Here is a 23688-nt window from a genome sequence, read left to right on the forward strand (position 1 = left end):
AAAATATCTTGCAAGTTGAACAGTATCACCTGGAGCTTTGTACACGGGACCCTCAAAGCAAAGTGGCAGGATTTTGCCAGTGCTGAAACCAAGCAACATTCAGCCTGTGTCCTCCTGCTCAGTCTTCAGTCCTTGCTCATGTCGTGTCTGGAGCTTTGCAGGGATTGAACAATTCATTTGGTCTGCCCAGTGAGGGATGTTTCAGCAGGGATTTCTTTATGTGATTTTATTGGCAAATAGGGCAGCATTTTTACCCAGTTCCTGGGAAAAAAAATAGTGTCTGTTTCCATCCCTGACACCCACACCTATTACATCATTCAGCAGGTGGCCAGCTGAGGACTAGTGCTAATCCACACCCTACTCCTGGGCAAACTCAATTTCTAGGGTGTCCAGACTATTCCTTTCCCAAGTGGTTGGTGAGGAGGGAGTTACAGACAGTTTTGGAGCTGGAGAAGTGAGGGTTAAAGTGGAGAACAATTTGGTGAGCTTTGTACACGGGACCCTCACAGCAAAGAAGTGAGGGTTAAAGTGGAGAACAATTTGGTCTCCAGGATCACAGAGCAGATTAATTTCAAACCTAAGCAAGCCAAAGAAGTGATGGAGGGCCATGGAGCCATGCTGCTGGCTCTGGCCAGCTGGGAGCAGAACCTGTCCTTTCATGCTTGTGTGGGAGCTGGTCTCACCCTTGACCATGACACACCAGCCAGGACATGTCCCCTCTGGGTACAGGGCCTTGAACTGCCAGTGAGGAGGTGAAGGTGAAGCATAGCAAGGTAGGAGAGGAGCACAGTCCTGCTCCTTCCTTGCACTTCTCAGTCTTTCTCACACCCTCATCGTTTTCTCCTTTCTCCCTGCTTCCCACACAGGCACACTCTGCCTCTGCCCTTTTCTCACTCCTAAACAATTTCAGGGACTCTAAACTGGTACAAAATGAGGTGGCTACAACATCCAGTTGATGAGGTGGGATTTGCTGTGCCCAGCATCTTTCTAAAGACCTGGAGGGGATCAGGGAGCAAAAACTAACGAACAGCCCGAATGCCTTCATTGTCAGCAGGACACAAAGACATTCTGCTCCTTCTCCCCACCTGGGCAACACAAAATCCAAAGCAGAAAACTTTGTGATGCCTTGAAGCAATGTGTGAAAGACAAGGAATGGGTGCAGGGTGACATCCAGCCCATCCTCACCCAGTATTACGTGGGTGACTCTTCCCACAAACTCCTGCCTGATCTCCTGTTCCACCTGCTCCCCCAACTTGAAGGTTAAACTTGCATAAAAGGAGCTGGAAAATGTTCATTTTTGAATAATTCATAGTTTTATTAAATAGCTCATTTTAATAAAAACTGCTTGCCATTTCACCCCACTTTTTTAGCACTCTAATTATCTTGCATTTTTGAGCATTCCTCTCTCCCAAACTTGTCATTCACACTGGGAAAATATCTCCAACCTTGATATCTTCACTGCTAGTTCCATGCCTTGCTTTCTCTCCCCATAGCTCAGCACTTTCACTCCCCTGTTTCTCTCTCTGTCATGATTTCACATTTTCAAGGCAGTTTTTGGGATATACATGTTTTTGGGCAGAACTGAGATATGAAAATGACTGACCTCATACCCTAGTGCCTGGATACTTCTAGTGAACAGCTTTGTGAGCATGTGCATGGTCTTTCAAAAGCTCTGGCCACACCAGTGTTCACCCTGTGAAACACAGAGGGCTGATGGAGCTGGTGATACCATTTCAAAGAGCAAGTGATGATGGCAGCACCCAGGTTAGCCTGGCCTTGGTCTTTAGCTTGTCACCACTACAACAACCTCAGGAAAAAACACCACACACACAGGGAACAGCAATTCCCTCTTTGCTGCAGGTGGAGACAAACGGCAAAGCACACATTTCCTCTGCTAAAGCACTGGTCTGATTTTGGTCTCAGCTTAAACTCTCCAAGCCAGAAGTGCTGCCATCAGGGCAGTGTTAACCCAAGCAAGCCCTGGTATAGCCAAGATGGAAAACCTGTCCTGTTGTCCTTCACTGGCAGCCGTGAAGCTCTCGGCTTTGCAGCAGCCTGGGCTGGGCAGAGACAGAGGGGCTGAGCTGCAAGTGGCATCCCCACGTCTGTCAGGATTTCCACCTTCCTTGACCTTGTTTGTGCGGCTTTGCTTTCTCCACCGCGGGGGACGGGTGTGTTTGATGGCTGAAGGAAGGATGGAGACTCCCAAAACTGGGGGAGAGATGCCAGGATTCCCACCTGCTGCAAGGTCCAGAGAGAAGGGAGGTGGCAGGAGAGAAGTGGTGGCTTCCACAGGAGCTCAGCTTCACCCTGACCAGCAGAGATTTATTTTTCTCTGTTTTCCTTTTTGCTCACTCATTTTGGGCCAGAGCCTGGTCTGCAATGAGCTGATGCCAGCCCTGTCACAGCTGTTTTTCCACCTCATGGCACCGCGGGGCAGGGGGGGGAGGTCAGGATGCTGCTGTGCTGAGCTCAGCTTGTCCCAGCCCTGTGTTCCCCCTCCCTGCTGGGGACAATACAGGGATTTGGGAGCAGGGTGAGGGAGCTTTTGTCTGCTATTTCCTGTCGTGAAAAGGCAAATGGAAATGTCGTGGAAAAAGAAATGGGTAGTGATTAAATGAATGTCAGGGATGGGGGTTTCCATGCTGACAGTCAGCATGTGCTAATGGATGGCTGCGTGAAGCCCAGCCAGGGAAGGCAGGGATGGCTGCACATCCCCACCCCCCCACACCCTGCCTTTACAGGGTAAATGCACTAAAACCAGTCTCCCTGCATGCACAGGAGGCTGTGATGCTCCCCAGCTGGTCCTACAGGAATCCATGGCTCCTGTGGTTAAAGCTTCTTCACTGCATAGGCTGCAGTGCTGATCTTATTTAATGTGTTTGTTTTATTTCCAGCAGATAAGCAGAATGAGAACTACTATCCCAGGCTCTGGTGCCCTTGGCAGATGATTAAAAATGCAATCCAGTGGACATAGAAGCCAACAGCCTCTCTTGGGGCTGAAAAAGCCAAGTCCCAGGCTGGGATTTGCCCGTCTGGACTCCTACAAAGCCAAACCATGTGAAGCTGAGCTGTGCTGTGGTCTCCTTGCTCAGCTCCCAGCTCTCCAGGCTCTGTGCCAGGAGCTCTGTGCTACAGATGGCAGCATCAGGACATGCAAGGGACCTGCAATCCAATGATGAAGGTGCTGAGGTGATGGTGGCAGGGCCATGGACTTCCCACCCACCCCTCCTTGGGCTGCACTAGGATGCTGGACACTGGCCTTTTGGATCTGCCCAGCTGCATGTCTCCTCTACTTATGGCCTGAACCCAAAGCTGTGTTTTCACCCCCCAAATCTTCCCTCCCTGCTTGTTAGCCCTGCCAGCCAGGCAAGGGACTGTGGGGAGAAGGAGCTGCTTTGGAGATCCCCACCATGATGATGGGCCCAACCAGACAGCGCTGCAGTCCTGCAGGTAGGAAAGCTCTGATCTGCAAGCTAAAGGATTGTGACAAGATTCATCATCATTATGTCAGTGAAATCAGTAGACCTGGGCACCACAGGGCAGGTTATGGTGCAGTGGGGTAGCAGAGGTCCTTGCCCAGCAAGCTGTGGTGGGACAAATACTGGGTCCTTTCTGTGTCCAGGTGCTGCATCGTACCCACACAGGGCAGAAAGCAGAATGAGTCATGACTTCCAGAGAAGCTGCTGTAGCCTTTTATTTTGTGTAGTAAAACCAAGCACTTGCCATGAATCTGCACACACAGCCTGTCCTGGCATGTTGATGTCCTGGCATGTTGATGTCCTGGCAGGTTGATGTCCTGGCCACACTGAGTCTCATGCCAGCTCTGTCTGCAGCCTCTGCTGGTGCCACCACCATTAGCAGGTATAGAATTTGCTTTTTGCCTGCAAAAAGGTGCATCAGGCCAAGCAGGACTGCCCTGTAGGAGACCAAAAAGACCAGTGAAGGCATGTTTTGAGAGATGAGAAAGCTCTTCAGAAAGGAAGGGGAACTGGGATTGCTTCAGTTTTGGCGACTGCATCTTTTGACACACTCAGTGCTTCCCAAAATTCATGGCTGTGCTTCCTGTTGGCATTTCAGTGAGAGCAGGAAAAGTTACTGGGGAAAGATGCAAACTTGTTTCACCAGTGAATGGTGCCCAAATACTGACTAATTTGCCTTCTGCCTCTTGTGCCACTGCTCAGAAGCCATCGTAGCATCTGTTTAAAAATAGGTGTAAAATCCCAGCTGCTGGGGGCAGCACTGGGTGGTTACTCTTGATGCCATAACTTTTCCCTCTCTTTGATGATGGATGGAGAAAAACCCAAAGGCACTGATTATGTGCCACTGGAGTACAGAAAAGCCAGATACACTCTGGGGTGGAAGGAGGCTGTGTAGGAAAGGAGCTGATAACCTGCTGGCTGGGGAACTGCAGGGGATCTTTGTTAGTGTGACAGTGATTATCAAACCACTTATTAGCAGACCTGCTTATGCATTTGCCAGCCATTTGGTCATGCAACCACCAGAGTTTGCACCTTTCCTCAAGCTGTTATTAGCCGTGTCTCTTGTTTGTTTGTTCCACAGCCTTTTTTCCCCGCTGCTCACGATGTGGTGAAACACCCCGGGAGGAGCCCAGCGCTGCGCTTCCCGGGGGAGTTTCCCTGCAAAGCTTCCCTGCGCTAACCCAGGTGCCTTTCTGGAGCTGTGATTGTTTCCACTAGTCTCTAGAGGTCTCCAAACGCACAGCCTGGATTCTCTGGAGCTGAAGCTGTGCTCCCCTCCACACCCCACGGACCAGTTTTCTCCTGGCGGTGCTGCCGGGCTCTGGGGACCCCCCGCCCCGGGATGTTCCCCTTCCTGGCGCCTGCTCGGCTTTCACCGTGGGCTCTTGGAGGAAAGAGTCCTTCGTCCTGAGGTGGATGGTGCCTTTGGATATTGTGGCAGGTATTTCACTGTGATGTGTTGTCCCACATCTGCCTTGTCCTGCAGCTGGAAACATCAGCACAGAGCCCCGGGTGTGCCCACACCTGCATTCCAGTGCTGTGTGTGTCCTCAGGCATTATTGCTCCTGGCCATATTCACCTGTGTATGTACTCACACACCCATGTATAGCAGCCACCAAACCTCAGAAATAGGTACCTCCTGTGGTAACAAATCAACCCACATCCTTTAAATACCTCAGTGTGAACAAGCCAGCCCGGTGCTCCTGGCCCATAGCCGTGTGTGGCCAGTGGACTCCTGTGCTGAGCTTCTTACTGGTACCTCATGGCCATAAAAGAGGGTCTGTGACTGCTGGGATGCAGTCAGAGCTGGGGTTCTCTAGGTGATCCTGCTCTGGCAACAGGGCTGGACTAGATGATCTTTCAAGGTCCCTTCCAACCCCTAGGATTCTATGATTCTGTGATTCTGTTGGAATCAGCCTTGGCTGAGTCTTTTGGAACTAGTCCAGGGGCCACCAGACCTGCAGCCTTATGAATTCATTTATTAAGATTAATATATCAATTTAAGAAATTATGTTTTTTGTGGATTGTTTTTAGTGGTGGGCTCTGCCCACCAGCCAGTCCAGGCACAGCAGTGAGCCTGCAAATGTTGCCATTGCAAAGTCTTTTCATTTTCTTGCTTTGAACATCCTCATCCAGCCACCAGGCATTACTTGTCTAAGAAGTGCACCATGACCCCCTCAGGGGGGTCTCAGGCCTTTTCTTCCACCTCTGGAGCCAGAGTGACTCACTGGCTTTCCTAAAACCCCATGCTCTTTGCTTTAGGACAATAGCTTTGCAGAAAAGTAGCCATACCATAAAACAATAGTTGGGGTGCAAGCAGAGTCTCCTAGGCATTGCCTGCTGGCTGGGTACTCCAGGGAAGCTCAGCTCTTTCCTGGAGGATGAGTTGGGGTTACCCCAAATCCAGAGGGGTCTCATGGAGCCTTCCCACCCCAGACCAAATCAGGGCTGCAATTTCCCCAGCACATGCCTCTATGTGAGGCTTCTCCAGACTTGCTTATCTGCCACTTGGAGGTATTTATACCTCCTCCACAGCCACCTCAGCTCCTCCAGGGAATTCCTAAAACTCCCCCGTGCAATGAGGAGCCAGCCCTCTGCTCCAGTCGTGCTGCCTTGGGAGCAGGTTATACCGGGAAGGGCTTTGGCACAGCTCTTCACCAGCTCACCCCAGTTCTCTTTCTCCTAGGTCTACAATCCCATGGTAGCTCCCTGCTCCTGGTTGCTCTGCTTGGGATCTTCAAGACTGCTCTCCACAAACAGCATCCAGAGACAGGCCACCTCTGTGCCGTGCCAGGGCTGGAAGGTATGAGTGCTCCTTCAGGCTTCATGCTGGTGAGAAAACAAAAATAACCTATTTTCTAAATATAAACTACTTAAACTATTTATTTAACTCAAAATAACGTTTTTGAGTTACATTTCAACGCAGCAGTCAATGGTATCTCTGTATTTCTGCACTCACCCTGTTGTGCTTCATGGGACCGACCAGAAGAGGGCTGGAGACTCCAGGCAAATCCCTGAGACAAATTACAATCTTACAAAAATCACCCAGGGGTGTAACTCTAGAAGAGCCTGATTCAACACCCACTGCTGCTGCAGGATGGGGGGCAGCTCTGCAGCCTGCACCTCTCCTTCCTGCTTCGAGGAGGCTTCAGTCTCTCTCAAAACGGAGCCCCTGGCAGCTGCCCAGCCTAAGGAGAGGGAGGAAAGTAAAACATCACACCCTGCAAGGTGGTGAGGGAGACAGAAGAAGCCAACACCCCCAGCACTTGCTACACAGCTCTGGCCTAGTGTTAAGGGACCTTCATGCACCTTGTTGCAGTGTGAGCTCCAGTAATGAGCTGCTGAGCCATTGGGAATGACCTCGGAGCCAGCAGCTTCTGGGGCCATTGCATTTGTCAGTTGTTCCATTCTTTGGCTGCTTGTTGGAATGTCCCATCTTGGTTCCAGTTAGGCACTGGTGCTGGGAAAGGGGAGGGCATGTCCTTTCTCCCCCCCCAGCTCTTTGGCCAGCTATTGGGTATGAACTTCTCCTTTTATACTTGTTGGCTGGTAGGTCAGGAAGGGATGGTGATTTGATTCCGGGCAGTGCTGGGAAGGTGAATCCCTGAAAGTAAAATCTCTGCTTCATGTTGCTCTGTTGAAAGAGGAAGATGATCCTAGCTGGAGCCATGAACCAGCACAAGTGCAACTGAGGCCAAGCCTGGAGCCTCTGCTGTCCCAACACAGCTCCTGCTTGGACTCAGGACTTCCCCTTCGCGCAGCTTTGAGGAGCAGGGATGAAAGGCTGGGCAGAGGAAACACAAAGCACGCTTGGTTTATTTTATTTATGACTGGCCTCTGCTTAAAAGGAAACCAGTGTTATCAGCTCCAGCACCACCAGGTCAGATGAGTAGATGACAGAGGAGGGTTTCGTTTAGGATCTTGAGCTCGAATTTGCTCTTACATGTGCATCCTGACCAGGCGTTCCTTGCTGCCCCCTCGCTGCTGCTCATGGTAGGGAGGTGAAAGATACTAGAGGGAAGAAAGCAGCTGGGCTCAGGTTGTATCTGCCCCCGCTTCCTTGGCTCAGGGCAGCTGCACAACACAAGCATTGTTGCAGCCAGTTGGTACTCATACCTGCTGATTTATTATCCAGCCAGGCTTTGGGATCCATGACTTCAGATTTTCTTCCCTGGTTCTTCCTTGGTATGTCAGAGAAGGTCCTGTTGTCCTCGCCAGTGGCTCCAGCTGGAAAGGGGTGCTGACTGGGACGTGGCTGGTGCTGGCCCTTGCCCACCATCCCTGCTCAGTGCTGCAAGGTGCAGGCAGAAGGTAAACACATGACCTGGCACGGGCTGTTGTTTATTGCCACAAGTTCCTAGGGCCAATATTTGATAATCCGTAAATAATTGCCCCATTATATATGCAGGGACCTGATTTATCCAGCTCCTTGGTGATACCTTCCAAACTGCCTGGGGAGACATCTGTCTCCCACTTCCCAGTGATTAATGGGGAAGGAGGAGAGCTGGCACTGGGCCTTGCCATGCTCTTCAGATTCAGCTTGTGGGTGTATTGCCTGTCCTTCCATGGTGGTCTCTGGCTCCAAGCTAAAGCAATGACAGATTCTCAGGAGGAGGGAAAATACATGTGAACTCTTTCTGCTCAGTTTTACGTTGAATTCCTGGTTCCTGGGGAACAGCATCAGCATTGTCAAAGCCCTCTTCATCCCCCATTGCCTCATCACTAGCTCATGCCAATTCAGAATGGTTTCTCAGAGGCTTCCCAGGTGGGGTTAGTCTCCAAGGGCCTTCTCTGATTCTGCATTGAATGATTTACTGCCTCAAAACACCAGGGGAGGAAGAGGCACATCAATAGAGGGGGTGCAGCTTGGTGGGCTGCTCTGCTCCTGTGCTCTGCTACAGATACAAGTAAGAGCACGACTGTCTCTTCCTGATCCTCTCTCCTGCAAGCTTCATGCCAGCTCCTTGGCCAGGAAGCCCACATGGCAGCAGGCCTGTGCATGGCACAGGTGGGCCACGCTCCACATATCAAAGTCTGCATTCCTCCCCCGAGGACCAACGCGTGGGCTGGAGCTGCAGTCGTGTGCCTGCAGATGGGTTTGGAGAAGAACGTGTAAGACAGGGAAGCCTGGAGCTGGGGAGAAGGAGGAAACAACTTGTGAGGCTTGGGGGATGCTGTGGGGTTTGGAGAGCAGCTGTATGCGGGTGCATTCCACAACCTGGATCTTGGCAGGTTTCCTGAGGACAGTTAGTGTCTGGGGACATCAGGATTTATGTAACCACATCAGTAGCATAAAGAGATCATGATGTTTGCAGAGGGGACATGGGGTGTCCTCCTCATCCCAGCCTCTGGGAGAAGGGGGGATGACTCGTGGGAGGTGAGTGGTGGGAAGGGCATTTTCATCCTGGCAGGGCCTGGCACACATCCAAGGGGGGCTGGTACCAGCAAGACCCCATACATACCTGTTTTGGGCCACCAAGGCAACAAACCCCTGAGCTTGGAGACTTGGTCCCCTCCACATAGGCTCTGACCTTTGCCACACAGGGCTGGTGGCTGGGGAGAAGTGCTGGGTGTTGCAGCAACCAATGAGAGGCAGCTAGGGAGGAGGATGCAGCTTTCTGCTATTTCAGAGAGCAGGGAGGAAGAGGAAGGGCTGCTGACAAAGACTGAAACTAGAAAAATGACGACGCTGACAAAAAAACCTCCTCTCGTTTAGGGAACTGAACGTGTTTGTTTCCTGATGTGACCAGGATAGCTCAAACTGAGAGGCACAAGTTCAAGCTACTAAATTGCAACTTCTCCTGTCCCAGGACCAGGGTGGCCCTTTTTCAGTTGGAAAGGACCAAAAGCCCTACCAGATCCCTCAGTCCCTGACCTACTCAGAGGCTGGGAGGTGCCTTTATCCAGATTCCTAACATCTCCTTTGCCTGGCTTCCTTCCCTTCTCCTCCCTGGCCACTGTACAGGGCTGGCTACCAGGAGTAGCTGAGCCTTGTGGTCACACCCCAGAGCCTTGGGCTGCACCAGGAGAAGCCAAGGAGGTGGTAGCCAATGGCACCACATTTTTAGATTTTGGGGCACACAGTGGTTCTGGAGGATGAAGAAAAGCAGCAGTAGCCTTCCTTAGAGCATGTTTTTTTCTGCCCATCCTGCTGACCAGCTCCTCCTCCGGAGCTCTGCTCCTCTGTGCCCCTTCCCACAGCGAGTCTCCCTGACCCTGCTCCAGCTCCTTGTTTGCAGACAGCAAAGTTGTTCTTCTTGAGACAAACAAAAAACAGTCACTGCCCCAGGGAGCCTGTGGTCAAGGCAAGGAGATGCCACGTTATTTGGTTTCTTCTTTATTTTCATTTTGGCTTTTGTAGCTGCAGATGGGCTCCAGCCACAATGTCTGGAGGCAGGTCCAGCTTCCAGTGTCTCCTGACTTGGGTGGAGGCTGAATCCAGGCTGCTGATTCAGACCCTCTCTATTACTGGTGCTGGATTTATATATAATTTGATTCTATATAGTTATGGCTATAGCTAAGTGTGAGAATTTCAGTGGGGAGGTGAAGGGATGCTCTGTAAACTAAGCATTTGTTTTTACAAGATTTCAGCGAAAAGAAGGGCTATAAATTGGCAGGGGGGGATGCACATGCCCTCGAGAGGTTTAATCCAGGAAAGGCTTAACCCAGACCCATCCACATCTTGACTGAAATTTTCCTTGTAGAACAGATCTGAGAAGTGAGGTTGATGCCCCATCTGTATCTCAGCAGCTTCTTGGTTTAAGCCAAGGCACGGTTGGGGCCTGTGGACAAAGCTACAGCTCCAGAGTGGGCTGTATCCATCTTCCCTGCTGCTGCCACAGCTGATGGTGGGTTTCCAGCTCTTCAGAGCTGGGGGAGCAGGCACAGAGGGAGATGCCAGTCTGCCACCATCAGGGGCAAAGCTCTCACAGATGGGAAGGAAGAGGGACTGCAGGGTTTCAACCTCCACCTTCAAGAGCGATCAGGGGTAGCTCTGACCTGCTTCAGCACTTCATCAATCCTGTTTTGTACTTGATGTGGATCGTAGCCTGGGGAGAGATTATCCAACCATGGCTCTGCTCCTCACATCCTCTGCTTCTCTTCCTCCTCCTCCTCTTCCTTTAGATCTGGCTGCTGGGAGAAATTATCTTTTTCTTTTTTCTTTTTTTTTCTGGAGCTTTTACCAAACTGCAAAGGGGTTTTTCCAAAACATCTGGAAGAGCTCACGGAGCTGGAGTGGAGAGTAATGCTGAGGGTGGAAATAGGGTCATGGAAACAGAGGCACCCTGTTGGATTAATGGACTTGGGAAGGGCTGAGTTGAAACCCTCACCCCACTTGCAAAGAAAAGAGTTGGAAAAATCCCAGTGAGATGGTGCCACGTGCCTCTGGGTCCTGCTCCCCAGGGACCATGCCTGGAGGAGGTCTCAGCAGTGCTTATTGATGCCCTTTGCCTTCACATGCAGATGTTTCACTGTGCTGTGCAAGGCATTGTGGGCACGTTGGTCTCCCAGACCCAAATCCAACTCCTGTGTCTCAGGGTGAGAGGAGGTCTAGAAAGAAGCTGGTATTTCAGAAAGGGCAAGAAGGCCCCTCGGGTTATCCAGAGGCTGCCAGCTTGACATCCAGCACAGCTGAACTATTGAGATGGCTTTTATACAAAGCAACATGTAGTTAATTAAAGGAGGGGTGTAACTGATGCCAATCCCAGAAAATGTTGAAAATAGAGCCCTTCTAACTTCTTCATTTTTACAGGGCCAGGATTTGGGCTGATAAAGATGATCTTGTCAATGCAGCAACCTTGGTTGTGTGGTTTGACTTGGCATTTGGCCATGATACAAATGGAATCTGCTGCTTAGATAGGTTGATAAACACTAATGAAACAAAACCAGCAGGGTTCACCTGATGGGAGGGCAAATGGGGTCGGGAGATGTGGCTGCCCGGGGAACTGCAGTCATGCATCCCCTTTCCAGTGAGGCTGCACCAAAATCAGTTCTTCAGCCTCCCCAGTTTTACCTGTTCAATGAAAAAAATAAAACCCTTCTGAGCATTTGTTAATGGTTGTTATGGAATAAGCCAGATCACTCAGCTTGGTGCAAGCCAAAGCTGCCTCTTTTAGTACAACCACATGAAGAGTGTAGGAACAAAAAGGGAAGCTGGTATTTATAGAATGGGACAACCTCTCTGTCTTGGGAAGAAAAGCATGTGAAAGCCGTGGCAGAACCATGGGTTTTAAACTTATTTTAGTGTGACAACCTCTAAAAATGTTTCTGTGGTCCTTCAGAGACAATCCAGGTTCCCAGGGCCATCAGATCTGTGGTTGCAAAGTACTGCAGTGACTCTAACTGTGTCTCTGTGCAACACAGCAGCGATGAGAGCAACCACCATCCTTGGATGTGGTGGGGTGAGGATGGAGGTTTTGTTTACTGTGGCTGTGGCAGCAGGATGAGAGCAAGGAGAGCAGTGTCCCCAGCTCTGGTGTCCCCTTGCCAAGGAGGAGGGTGGCACATTGGGAGTGTCTAGGAAAAGAGCACCAGAAGTGACTCAAGGACTGGAAATGTCGGCTACTCAGACAAGGCGGGGAAGATAATTTTATTTATTGTTATTTGTTTTAGCATTATACATGGAAGAGTTTTGGCTGATGGACTGTGGTATCCCTAAATGTCAGCATTGAGATGGGAGAGGGTTTCCCTGGCCAACAGGCAAAAGAAGGATAAGAACAAAGGGATGGATACCAAGAGGAACAAACTTAGGCTGGAACGGACATGCAGACCATCTGAAATACTGAAATGGAGACTGGAAGACCTCATTGGACTGCACTGACTGCCAGGAAATCCTTACCTTCTGCACAGAGCACTGGGGAGACAGGATGAGGGACTCCTGCAAGCCACGGCGGGGACCTCCACCTGCCAGACAACAGGCCGGTGCTGGGGTTTGTACCCCCGGGTCCCCCCACCTGCCAGCCAGCAGCAGGCTGCTGGGATTTGAACCCTGCTGATGGCCCCAGGCTTTCCCATCCAGGCGAGAAAACAAGCTGTGAAAAAAGTAAACATGTCACTGAAGTATTTTCCTTTCGGATGGGTTGATCTTTCCAAGCTCAGAGAAAGGACACAAGGAAGCAGCAGTCAGACATGAACACACCAGCCCTGACTTCACAAATATTTGAATAACATTTTCCGAGCTTTACGAGTTATTCCACAATAAATGAAAAAAAAGTGAAGGAAAAGAAAAAGTTTTTACTGGACTCTGCCAGATGCAGTTCCCTCAGGTAACCCTCCCTGCCTCACTCAGCCCCATGTCTCAGTTGCTGTCACCCCAGTGTCCCTGAACCAAATCCTTGTAGGATTGAAAGCTCAAATGGGGATGCTGGACCCAAACTTGACCCATGGGACACTATGTCTGGCCCAGCACCAGGACAGAGCCTGCCAGTCTCCATCATGCCCTGCAGTCACACATGCAACACTGTTGTAGGGATGGGTACAGCCTACTCCATCCCTTATTTAAGGTACAGATGGGCCATTGTTTATGTAGGACCTCTCTAAAGTGCCGTTGCTATTGCGCTCTCTGCTATTTCCTGTGTTTGAACCCCTTATCTCTGCCTTGTCCCCAGAAATATGTGCTCAGGAGGGTGCGTTTTATGGGTTGATAAGATTTTATTGCAGCCTTATTGGTGGGATGTCTGAAATAAAGAAGTGGGGATCCTGCACCAGGGTGGGGGGAGAGGAGGTCTAAGTGGCTCCACTTTCCACAAAACATAGTGGTCTGGACACAGGTTTGCAGTAAAACCTGGGCAATTCTGTGCCCAGCTCAGGCACACCTAGGAAGGTCCATGTCAGAGATCTCTGGCAACAGCTGCAGCTTGTACCAGGGAATTGGGTTTCACTGAAATATTTATCTCCATCCCCTGCAAGAGGGAGCAGCACATGGGGACCTGGTGTCCCCTGTGCCCCATCCACACCTCAGCCCCATGACACGCTCCTGGAGTCACCTTGGCATGGCAAGGACTCCTGCTGCACCCTGCTGGACCATCCTGCTTGTGTACAGAGTAGTTTGCATCCTCTCCTGCCTCAGTTTCCCTCTCCACCCCACACACATCCATCACAGCCTTTCCTCCCACATGGGCCAAGTTCTTCTCCTGGTGACAGTCTGTGTTTTACTTTTTTTTTTAAGTATCAGATTAGAAAGAAATTAAAGTGGCCCATAATGACTTTGCCAGGTGCTGACTCCCTCTGCACTTCAGCTCTGAGCCTGCCTTTGTGTGTGTGTGTGTGTGTACAAGTGATGAACCATGATTAAAGAGGCTTTATTAGTCCCATGACTAAGCTATAATAGGAAAAACCTGTGTCCTTCCTGCCAGCAACTGTGCAAGGGGAACAGCTCACTACAAATGCTCTGCCCCAGCTCCCTGCCTGTGCAGAGTGGACAATGCTGTGGCCATGCTGGAAGATTTTCTGATCTCATTTACCCCAACAAACACCCTGGGAAGGTAACGTCGGACATGAAGGTGGTTGTGTGTGGTCTCTCATAAGCTGTTGATGGTCCCACGTCTGCCCCCAGCAGATGTAATTGCTTCCCGGGTGCCACAGGGGAGCAGGAGTTTTTGCCCTTCAGGTCTCTTCCATGAGCTGATGGTTTAACCTGCCCCTGCCTGACATCTGTCCAGGGACTCAGGGCAATGCTGAGGCTGCAGTTCTCGGGAAAGGATTTCTCCACAGGGACATGAACCAATCTTCCCTGAAGTCAGTGAGAGAATCTGTACAAACACCTTAAATGTACTGCCAGGGAGCCTGGTCCTCCTGATCCATCCATCCAAATCAAGATAATACCTATTTTTAAGTTTCACCTTGCTTTCACCCAACCAATTGCACCAGACCTCATGGGTGCCCCTTTCTAGCAATACATGTTCTGCTTCTGAGGTGGCTGCTACTGGGACATTTCCCTGGCTGCTGCCTGAAAGCAGAGCAAGGTGTTTTCTTTCCTCTCCATACCCTGGGCAGCCCTTCAGCAGCTTCATTCCTGTTGGAGGAGACAGGATCTGAACGTTGGGAGCAAGATGCCCTTTTCCCCAGGCCTGCTGCCACTGGACCACACTGGGCTTGCAAAGCCTTCTGCAAATGCCCCCCTGGGCAGCCTGCACATCGTGCCTTCCTGCAGGACCCGGCGTTACCATCCCCTCTCACATACAAAGGACATTGCATCATAACTGCTTTTTAAACTCTGGGGCTTTTGAAGTCAGAGCCAAAGTTTGTTTTTATGCCTGCATTGAGCCAAGTCCCTTGTTCGGGTGTTTACAAGAGTCTCCTGGGTTAGTTGGGGCTCACCTCACCTTTTATAACAGCCAGGTTATCTCAGTGGTGTTTGTCCAGACTGGCAAGTCTGGGCTCTTGAAGAATAAAAAATTAACTTCATGAAAGTAACAAAATGACAGCTCAACTGGAGGACTTTCAGCTTCTCTTCAGCTGGAAAATAATCAAGATCAGGATTACCTAGAGAGGCAGAGACAGATTTTCAGAAGATGGACATCCTCTAGGAGCCACGGGCAGAACCTTGAAAACAGGATCTTAAAGTCCAGGGGGTAGGGATGGAATCAGCCGCTCCACCTTTCATCCCCCATCTGTGCTGCAGGAAGGAGATGCTCCAAACCAGGCAGGAGGGACCCCTGGCATTCCCCACAGCAGAAGGTTTGCACAGGAAAGGACTTCTCCATTTCTGGGCTCCTTTCGGGGTTGCAGAGCCACTGTGTGAGCTCTGGCCACATCCCCTTACTTGCTGGCAGGAGCGGGGCTGCCCCAGGAGCTTGTCTCTGGGATGGCTCATCTGATGTCCTCCCCTGCACGTTTGCAGGGCAGCAGTTTGCAGACACCACTCTAGCTCCTCACAGCACCTCGGTTTTCCCGAAATTTAACCTGTCAGGCCGTCTGCTTGGCATAAACACCCTAAATGAGGGGCCGGGGCAGAGCTGGCAGCAGCAGGAACCACCACTGCCAACGGGAGGGCAGGGAATGGGCTGAGCAACCCCAGCCCAAATACCTCACCCCAGGCACGGAGCAAAGAGGGCGTTCCAGGAAAGTCTGGGCTGGTGGATGAAAACTGAGTGGTTCATGCAGCACTTTTTTCTGTGCTGCCTTTCCAGTCGTGGCTTGCATGGGCTTCCTTAAGGACATCTGGCAGATGGGCCCAGGGAGGAATGTAATGAGTTGTGCAGATGGGAGGTGCCGTGCTCAGGTTGCAGCCCGTGGGGCAGGGAGTCAGTGTTTTGTTTATAAACACAGGCGGGATGATTAAGATAAGAAGGAGATGGTAATTAAATTAAATTAAGGCTCTGGAAGTCGTTAGATGAGCCTGAAAGCATTGCCAGTCACTTTAATTCCTAACTGCAAAACAAGGGCTCACTGTGATGGAGCATCAGAGGGTGACGGGGGAGCAGGAACCTCTTTCATCAGCTCCGTGGGGAAGAGACACACACAGTTATATCCAAACAGGGGAAATGGGAGGGAATCAGGTGGAAGGAAAGCATCAGAGCATCAGGGGAGGGAGGAAAATGTCCACAAAGGTTCTCCCCATATCCCTGGGAACAGCAGTCGTGGAGGAGAACTGTGTCAAGGTGGGATGAAGAGCCCAGGTTCCTGTTGGGACTTCAGTGCTGACAGTGCCATGAGGAACATAGTGATGTTTGCAGTAGTCAGGTTTTAAATGCCCCCTGCACACCCAGAGCATCTTGTGGACTCTTTCATGAGCAGGAACAGAAGCAACAGGAAAGGCAGCCCTGGCCCAACTGCCTGGGAGGCATTTCTTGGCCAGGAGAATGGCAAAGCTGGATGCCTACTGAGTGTGGGGGATAGGACAAGTTTGGAGAAAAATGGGTTAGGAAACATGACAGCTGATGTGCAGGTTTTGGATATGTTTATGTCTCCAGCACAGAGGCTGCAGCTGTACCTGTGCCAGCTCAGAGCAATCAATGGCAATAACACCAAGAGACTGACAAAACCACCCCCATGGGACACTGAGGGATGCCAGTTCATCTTCTCCTGTTCTTTGCTGGTTTTCTGGGAGATCCTGTGCCTGTTTATTTGTCTTTTGTGCTTGCAGTGGCCCTGATACACCTCCAAGCCTTAAATGCTTCCTCTGCTGCACAGATGGGGTAAATTGGTCCTAAGAGCTTTTGTACCTCTTTGGGAAGGGGGAACAGGCTGAGAAAGTCTGGATGCTGCAGGGCAGGCAGGGTGGGAGGCTGGAGCAGCTAATGCTAGAGTGAAGGATGTGTCATCGACTGCCCATGACCCAGAGCCTTAGATCTGCTGCTGTCCCAGCTTGGGAACCTGGCTGTGCTGAGCAAGATGTAGAAACGTGCTTTTTAGCTTAGGAGATCTGATGCCAGCCCTTTGCAAAGGGCTGTTGGGAAGCATGGAAGAAATATCAACAAACTTTGCAGCAGTAACCATGGCCAGGAGGATGAATGCAAATAAAAAGACCCTTGGCCAGGTGCTTGGAGAGTAGGAGAGACATTTTCCCCACTAAGTGTTTGCAGGGAGGTGCTTGATTGCCTACCCCAAGGCTGGGCTGGAGAAAAGGTCTCTCTCATGCAGGTGTGAAGGAGAGAGCAGGTAATTGGTGACTGCATGTGTCTAATTAGAGGAGGGAGCAGCCATAAAAGCCATGAGGCATAGCACTCCTCTGATCCTCAAGGTAGAGATAACTGCACTCTCTAATTCTTGTTCAAGACCCTGGGAAGCCACTGCCTCACACCTATTTCAGAGTCTGGCTGGATCCTGGGGACTGCAGGAAAGTGGCAGAGCAGGAGGGGCCATCCCAGTGCAGAGGTGGGTGCAGTCAGAAGGAAGTCTAACAGCTTTTTAGGGATGGGGCTGCCTCCATCCTCCAGTCACTATGGGTGTGCACATCCAAGGGGGCAGCCAATGTGCTTCTAAAGCAGATCTGTTGGTGCCTGTGAAACCCAGATGATGTTTTGCACTGCTAAATCCTTTCTTCCTTGCTCACCAGCCCCTCTAAAGCCTTTTTCCTTTCCCCAGAGCTGGAGGGATCAGGCTGGCAGTGAGGAGGGCTGGGAGCTGCCCTGCATGGCCAGGCTGGGGGCCAGAAAACGTCACTGCTCTGCAAACAGCCCGGGTTTGTTCAGCCTGCTCCAGCCATGGGGCATGAGCGTGTCAGGGATTAAGGCTGGGAGGCTGAGGTCTGAATTTGGCTCCTGGCATGGGCTGGGAGTGAGGCAGGAGCTTGGCAGCCCTGGAGGAGCAGTGGGGCACAGATATGTGAGTCTGGGTGTACACTGAGCTACAGTTGCTTGTCCCTGTTGCCCTGTCCCAGCTGGGGGGACACCCCAAAGATGGTTTCATCCATCTGTCCTGGGCTGTGGTCTTGAGGCAGCCTGAGCTTCCCATGCAGCTGTCCTGATGTTATGGGGGAACCCAGGAAAGAAGCTGATGTCCCTCAAAAGCTGCCTGGAGCTCAGGATGAGGGGGCGTATGTGCCAGAATTCTTTCTGCTGATCTTCCCAGTTAGTGTCCCATCTCTTCCCCGCCCCCTTCCTCCCCTTCAAAGCACTAAGTGTCATTAATCTGTTGAGGTATTAACACCAGGCTGAGCTGGAGGGGATGATGTCTCCAGGACCCTCATGCACACACAGCCATGCACACTCAGATTTTGCTACCCTGTTATGGCTGTTAAGGCTACAAAATCCTGAGTAATGTGATCTCCTGGGGCCCTTGTCCACAAAAACTCAGGCACCCCCAGGCCCTTTTGAAGGCAGGAATGTGGCCAAGCATGACCAAGTTTGTCCCAGCAATAGCTCTGTGCTCTCCTCCCTTACTGTCCAAGGGGGAGTTAATAACATGTGAAGAATTGGATCAGCCCATGGGACCATCAGCCACCCATGCTCCTGTCCACCCCCCCAGCTCCCATCACCACTGAAGGTTTCAGGGTCAGGGACCCTGAGATCTCAGGACCAAGGCCTGAGATCTGAGAGGATGTGCTGGAGAAACTGGTGGGCATAAAAGGATTTTAACTCAATTTAGAGCAATAAGCTTGGCATAAGTGTAATTATCCCAGACTTTTGCTTATGATTGTTCTCCCTCATGGTTCAGGGTCTTCTGTGGACACTTAGTGGAGATGGTAGTGGCCAGGCATGGTGCAGGAGGGTGCTGAGTGCTCTGGGGTGCCATGAGATCCCTCCTCCAGGGTTAAATGCCCTTTTACCTTACCCCAGAGGACTCCTAGCCCACCATCCCCTCTGTGGCCGTGGTGCTGTGCCCCATGGGGAGGGATCCCAGCTGTTGTTTTAAGCCCTGCCTGCTGGAGACACTCCAGTCTAGATTTCAAAGCAGCCGCCGGCTCTTTCCTTGGATCCAAGGTAGCTCGGTGGGATCAGGACAGCTTTGTAATTTGAAGCAGTGGGGTTAGCAGGGACTGTGCCCCCGGCCATACAAGGCAAGAGGATCCCAATGCCTGCACGGCTCTGCATTCCCCATCCTCTCTCTGCCCCAGCCTTGAGACAAGCAGCCCCCAGTGTCTGCTGGCACCCAAGGGTGCTCCGAAGCACCCAGTGGTGGAGGCCAGACAGTGCTGGGATGGGGACTGTGCACAAGCTGGGTTCTGTCCCTCCCTGTGCAGCCACAGGTTGGGCTTGGGTTTCTCTCCCTCTTGTTTTCTACTGAGGGTTGAAACTCTACTCTGAGGCGGGAGATGCTTGGGGGAATTTGCAGTGGCAGATGGTGGGGAAAAAAGAAAAGGAGGAAGAATGCTGCCTGTGGGCAGGGGAACACAACACCCCGGGAGGGAGCAGAGTCAACAGCCAAAGGTGACTGGCTTGCAATGCTTTTAAAGTAAAAAATGCACAGTGCTGCCCTGCCTTCCCCCCCACACACCTGCAGGCAAGGCACAATCCTGCTCCGGATACCCTTTTCCTCTCTTTCTTTTTCTTCTTCTTGCTCTCTTACCCCCCTAAAACAAAGATGTTTCCCCAGATGCGCTGGTCCCCATCCAACAGAGCCTTTTGTCTTGTCTCTTTGAATTATTTTTTCTTTGTATGCATTTGCCATCCTTCCAGGCTCAGCACTGGGTGTCTCATTATAAGGGAGATGCTGGCTAGTGGTGCCAAAATTCACGATGCCACAGCAGAGGGATCCTCACTAGGGAGAAGATGCTAAAAGCTGCATCTCAGCCAAAGGAATAGTGTAGCATGAAGTCAGGGAGGAGAGATACCCGAAGGGGATTTGGAAATTTTCAGGTAATTTTAGGATTATAAATAGCAAAAGGGACATAATAATTGCAGGAGCAGAGCCAGAAGACTTCCCACCCCAAGTGTAATTTCCCATGCCAAACCTGGCACTGTCCCCCAGCTCTGCATGGCCACCTGAGCCTCCCATGGGTGCTGTATCCCAGGGAGGAGTGAGTGCAAGGGCTGCTCTGGCACAGGCCACATGCAGCTTGGGGTGATAACAGGTCATGATGTCCCTTCCTCTAGGGCAGGACCCCGAGGTGTTGTCCTGGGTGTGATGTCCTGGGCTGCCTGTGTTTCCCAGACAGGCAGATCCTGCTGAGCAGCCTGGCTGCTTGGCCAAAGTTGCTGTGCAGTGCCTGAGGACTGGCTCTGTTACCACCCCACGGCTGGTCCTTCTGTTCCCAGTAACACCATTTGCTTTTGCAAGCCTGCTGCTGGCTTTGACCCACCTCCAGCCAGACTCCTGCTGCCCTGCACTGGTGAGTGTTTGGTTACCCCAGACCTGAAGGAACACTTGGGTGCTCCAACCCAGACCCATTAACCCAGCTGGCTTGAGCTGGTCTAGGAAACCACATCAGCTCTCCCCACAGGCCTGCCCTCATTAACTTTGCAAGAGGAAATTTTCTCCCGAGCTCCAGGGACTGCAGGACATTTTTGATGCAAGGGAGATATGAAAAGCAAAGCTGACCTTTTCAACCAGAGAATGGCTGTTTCCCCAGAAGCCTGTGTCACAAAAAATGTTGGGTTTTATTCTCCTCCCAATGCAGCACTGAAAACAAACATCCAAACCTCAAACTTTGCTACAAAGCACAATTGTCTCTTCAGAGCAGCTCTTATACATTTCCATCCAGCCCTGCCTCCCTGTGCTGCTTCCCGCCTCTCTACCGGCTTGGGGAATGTGGTGGGATCAGCCTGGGAAGCTATTTTGTTCCCACCAAACACCTTGGCTAGCAGTGGAGTCCTTTTATTGCCTGGATGTCATTCACACTGTGCTTGTTTAACACACATCCCAGCTGCCTCTTTTCATGCTACTGCTCTGAGAACAGAGATTCACAAGGACTGAGCTCATCCTGAGTTCACAGGAAGATGGGCTCAGATGGGGACGTGGGATGTAAATCCCCCTGAACACTGCATACATTTGCATCTGCATCTGAATTTACATCCTCTCTCATTGCAAGATTCCCCCGTTGTGGCATGTTGGGGAAATGGAATGCATCTCTCACAGGCTGAGTTTGGGATTTTTTTTTCCCTGTTGGTGACTGGGTTACTTTGCATTGGTTTCATGGTAATACACTGACCAAACAAGGACTTCTTTCCATTGCACAAAGTTACTGCTGCTCGAGCACCATGAGGCCTCCAAGCCTGCAGCATCCAGAGCGTCACCATCTTCTTGGGCACATGCTCTTCCTCAGTCACTGTGGCTGTTTTCCCACTTTCGGACATAACAGAAGATCCTTTCAACAACATTTCCTTTGAAAAATAATCCATCTAACTCTGTTTTTGGAAAGTGCTCCATGCTCTGCACAGGAAGAAGTTAATTACTGTCCAGGGGGTGAGGGCGTGTGTTCTCAAATGTTTTAAATGTTTAATTTTCTTGAAAGAAAAACCATCTCTGATCTCTGTTGGATCCTCTCCCTGTTTATACAGAGGGTTTCTATTAGCAGAGCCAACAGCACATCCCTGACCGCCACATCTGTGTCCTTTTCTTCTTCCCTCAAAACAGGAACCCCTCCCGAGGGGTGTGTGTCCCACCTCTCCATCCATCTCTCTCCAGGGAGTAGGGGTGGCCTGAGTCCTCCTGATGATGTCTGCCTCCAAGGGCTGCACCATCCAGACACTGAGCTGGAGTGAAGCTATCACTGACTGCTGCAGCTTTTCCTTTTCTGCCCATTTTCCAGGAAGCTGAGGAAGGAGGGGTGGGTTACCCCCCTCACAGCCCCTTTCTTGTGAGAGGCTAGGAGCAAAGTGTCACCAAGACCTTTGCTGGTGGGTTCAAGCCAACTCCTGCTCACATCATCTGGGGCTGGACTGTGGTCGTGAGGCATCCATGGCTATTTCAGATGAGATTTCCAGGCAGAGGGTGTTCTGCAGACATCCCTGTCTCCCTGTCATAGAGTGTTCTCTGTAAGGATGTGATTACTTTTGCTTAGTCCCAATCTCCTCTAATGGAAACTGGGGACTCTTCTCCACCCCATTTGCACCACAGTGGGGCAAATAGTCTGCCAGGACACACTGAGCCCTGTCAGCTGCCGTGGAGGATTGATTTCCTTTTGTTATTGCTGCTTATCTTGGCCCTGCTGGTGTCTCTATCAGGGCATTGTTGAGGTTGGTAATTTAATGCTGATGAGAAGATAATGAGGACAGCCAGCAGTGCTGCAGTCCCCTTTGGTTTTTAATTTATTACGGTAAGGAAGAGGTGACTAAGAGGAAGGGCTGGGGTGCAGTGATCAGGGGGAGCTGATTGTGCCAGCTGCATGCTGTGGCATTTCCTGATTGTGCTGGAGGTGGGCAAACCCTCCTGATTTCTGTGGTGGTTCCATGAGGAGCTCAGGGCTGGGGCTGTCACCTTCCAGGGAGCTTTGTATGATGTGTCAGATGGGTGGTAGTTCCAGGATCCTTTCTACTTCCAGGTTCTCTAGGACAGCATGGACTAGTGTTCAGTGAGTGGGATTCCATGGAAGAGTAGATGGCTGGGTTTTGCTCTTCATCCACACCTGTGGAAATGGAGGGGATTCACTGTGGGGCTGCTGAGGTGGGTAGAGGGGCTTTGGCACTTGCTTGTGGGGCTGGAGAAGGGGAATCTGGACAGATTGAGTAAACAAGGAGGACTCTGAAGGCTCTGCAGCCTGGGTCTCATGGCTCTGTCTCCTGAGGTGTCTTCAAACCTCTCCCAGCCTTCATTTTCTACCATCAAGTTCCTCAGGAGCCGTCTCCCAGAAGAACTGGTATCTCACACCCATGGCTTGTGTCCTCAAAAGTGTCCTACTTACCCCAGTGACCAAAGCCCACGGACCACATCTTCCAGCAGGCTGGGTACACTGTGTACCAGTTCCAGCTGAGAAGCAGGCTCAAAACTGACCTCCCAGCTGCCTTTCTACAACACCAGCTGTATTTTGGGTCCCAAATATCCATCTCGCGCTCAGGATGAGCCGAGATGTTTGCATGGCTGTACCTGGCTAGGGAGTCAGTGATGCTGGAGGAGAAATGGGAGATAGAGAGAAGATGGGGCTGAAGGCAATGCAAGGGCTCTGGGAAGGCTGTGGGTGCATCCAGCTGAACCCACGTGCTGCTCTTTGCCCTGAAAGCTGCCGTGGCTGGAGGAGGGAGCTGCCTGGGGAGCACTTGAACGCGCCTCTGTGGGGTGAGGGCTCCTCACAGCTCCGTTTTGGCCGTGGGGGCGGCACTGACGTTTGTCAGCAGGGCTGTTGGGTGGCCAGCGCTGCTGGAGGAGCACCAGAATGACTTTATTTTGGAAATATGTCCCTGTGGAGCATTCAATGTCCCTCGGCCGGCCCGGCCCAGAGCCGGCTGAGCCGCTGGGGCCTGCCCTGCTGGCGATGCTGCTCACCCTGCCCCTTATGGCTCCCCCCCGGGTGGAGCTGGCGGGACACTGAGCCAGACCCGCGCACGCTGTCCCTGCCTTCCCCACACTTGAGCCAAAGCCTGCTTGCTTGCTTTTTTCCTTTCCTTCTTTCCCAGGCACATTCCAGGTCGATAGCAGGACGGAGAGGGGGATAAGGTGGTGAGGCTTGGGCCAGGAGCGGGCAGGGGGGACGGTGTCCTGGCGCCTGGGTGGCACCATCTCTGCTGTGGGGACAGGCGGGTGCCAGGCAGGAAAGGGCGTCCCCAGCCCCGCGGAGTGGGACAGGGAGGAAAGGAAAGGGATGGGGACAGGAAGGGCAGAGCGGCGCCCGGGGTTGGGGGGTGTCACGCCAGGCGTGGAGAGCCCCCGGCTTCCCCCCGGCAGGCTG

The 23688-nt window shown here is 51.6% G+C and overlaps 1 protein-coding gene across 1 annotated transcript in view; it reads right to left on the reverse strand.

The window, feature by feature from the left end:
- Window positions 1-394: 394 nt before the first annotated feature.
- The window catches only part of LOC104385270 (grifin-like), a 73879-nt gene continuing 50585 nt past the window's right edge, over window positions 395-23688 (reverse strand). Inside the window, exons 2-4 of the mRNA XM_009993709.1 lie at window positions 659-738; window positions 558-577; window positions 395-486 (exon numbers count right to left, since the gene is read on the reverse strand). Coding sequence (XP_009992011.1) covers window positions 395-486; window positions 558-577; window positions 659-738 — 192 coding nt within the window. The remainder of the gene's footprint in view (window positions 487-557; window positions 578-658; window positions 739-23688) is intronic.

The sequence above is a fragment of the Chaetura pelagica genome, unplaced genomic scaffold (assembly GCF_000747805.2).
Source record: "Chaetura pelagica isolate M959 unplaced genomic scaffold, ChaPel_1.0 scaffold213, whole genome shotgun sequence".
In the NCBI taxonomy this organism is placed as follows: Eukaryota; Metazoa; Chordata; class Aves; order Apodiformes; family Apodidae; genus Chaetura; species Chaetura pelagica.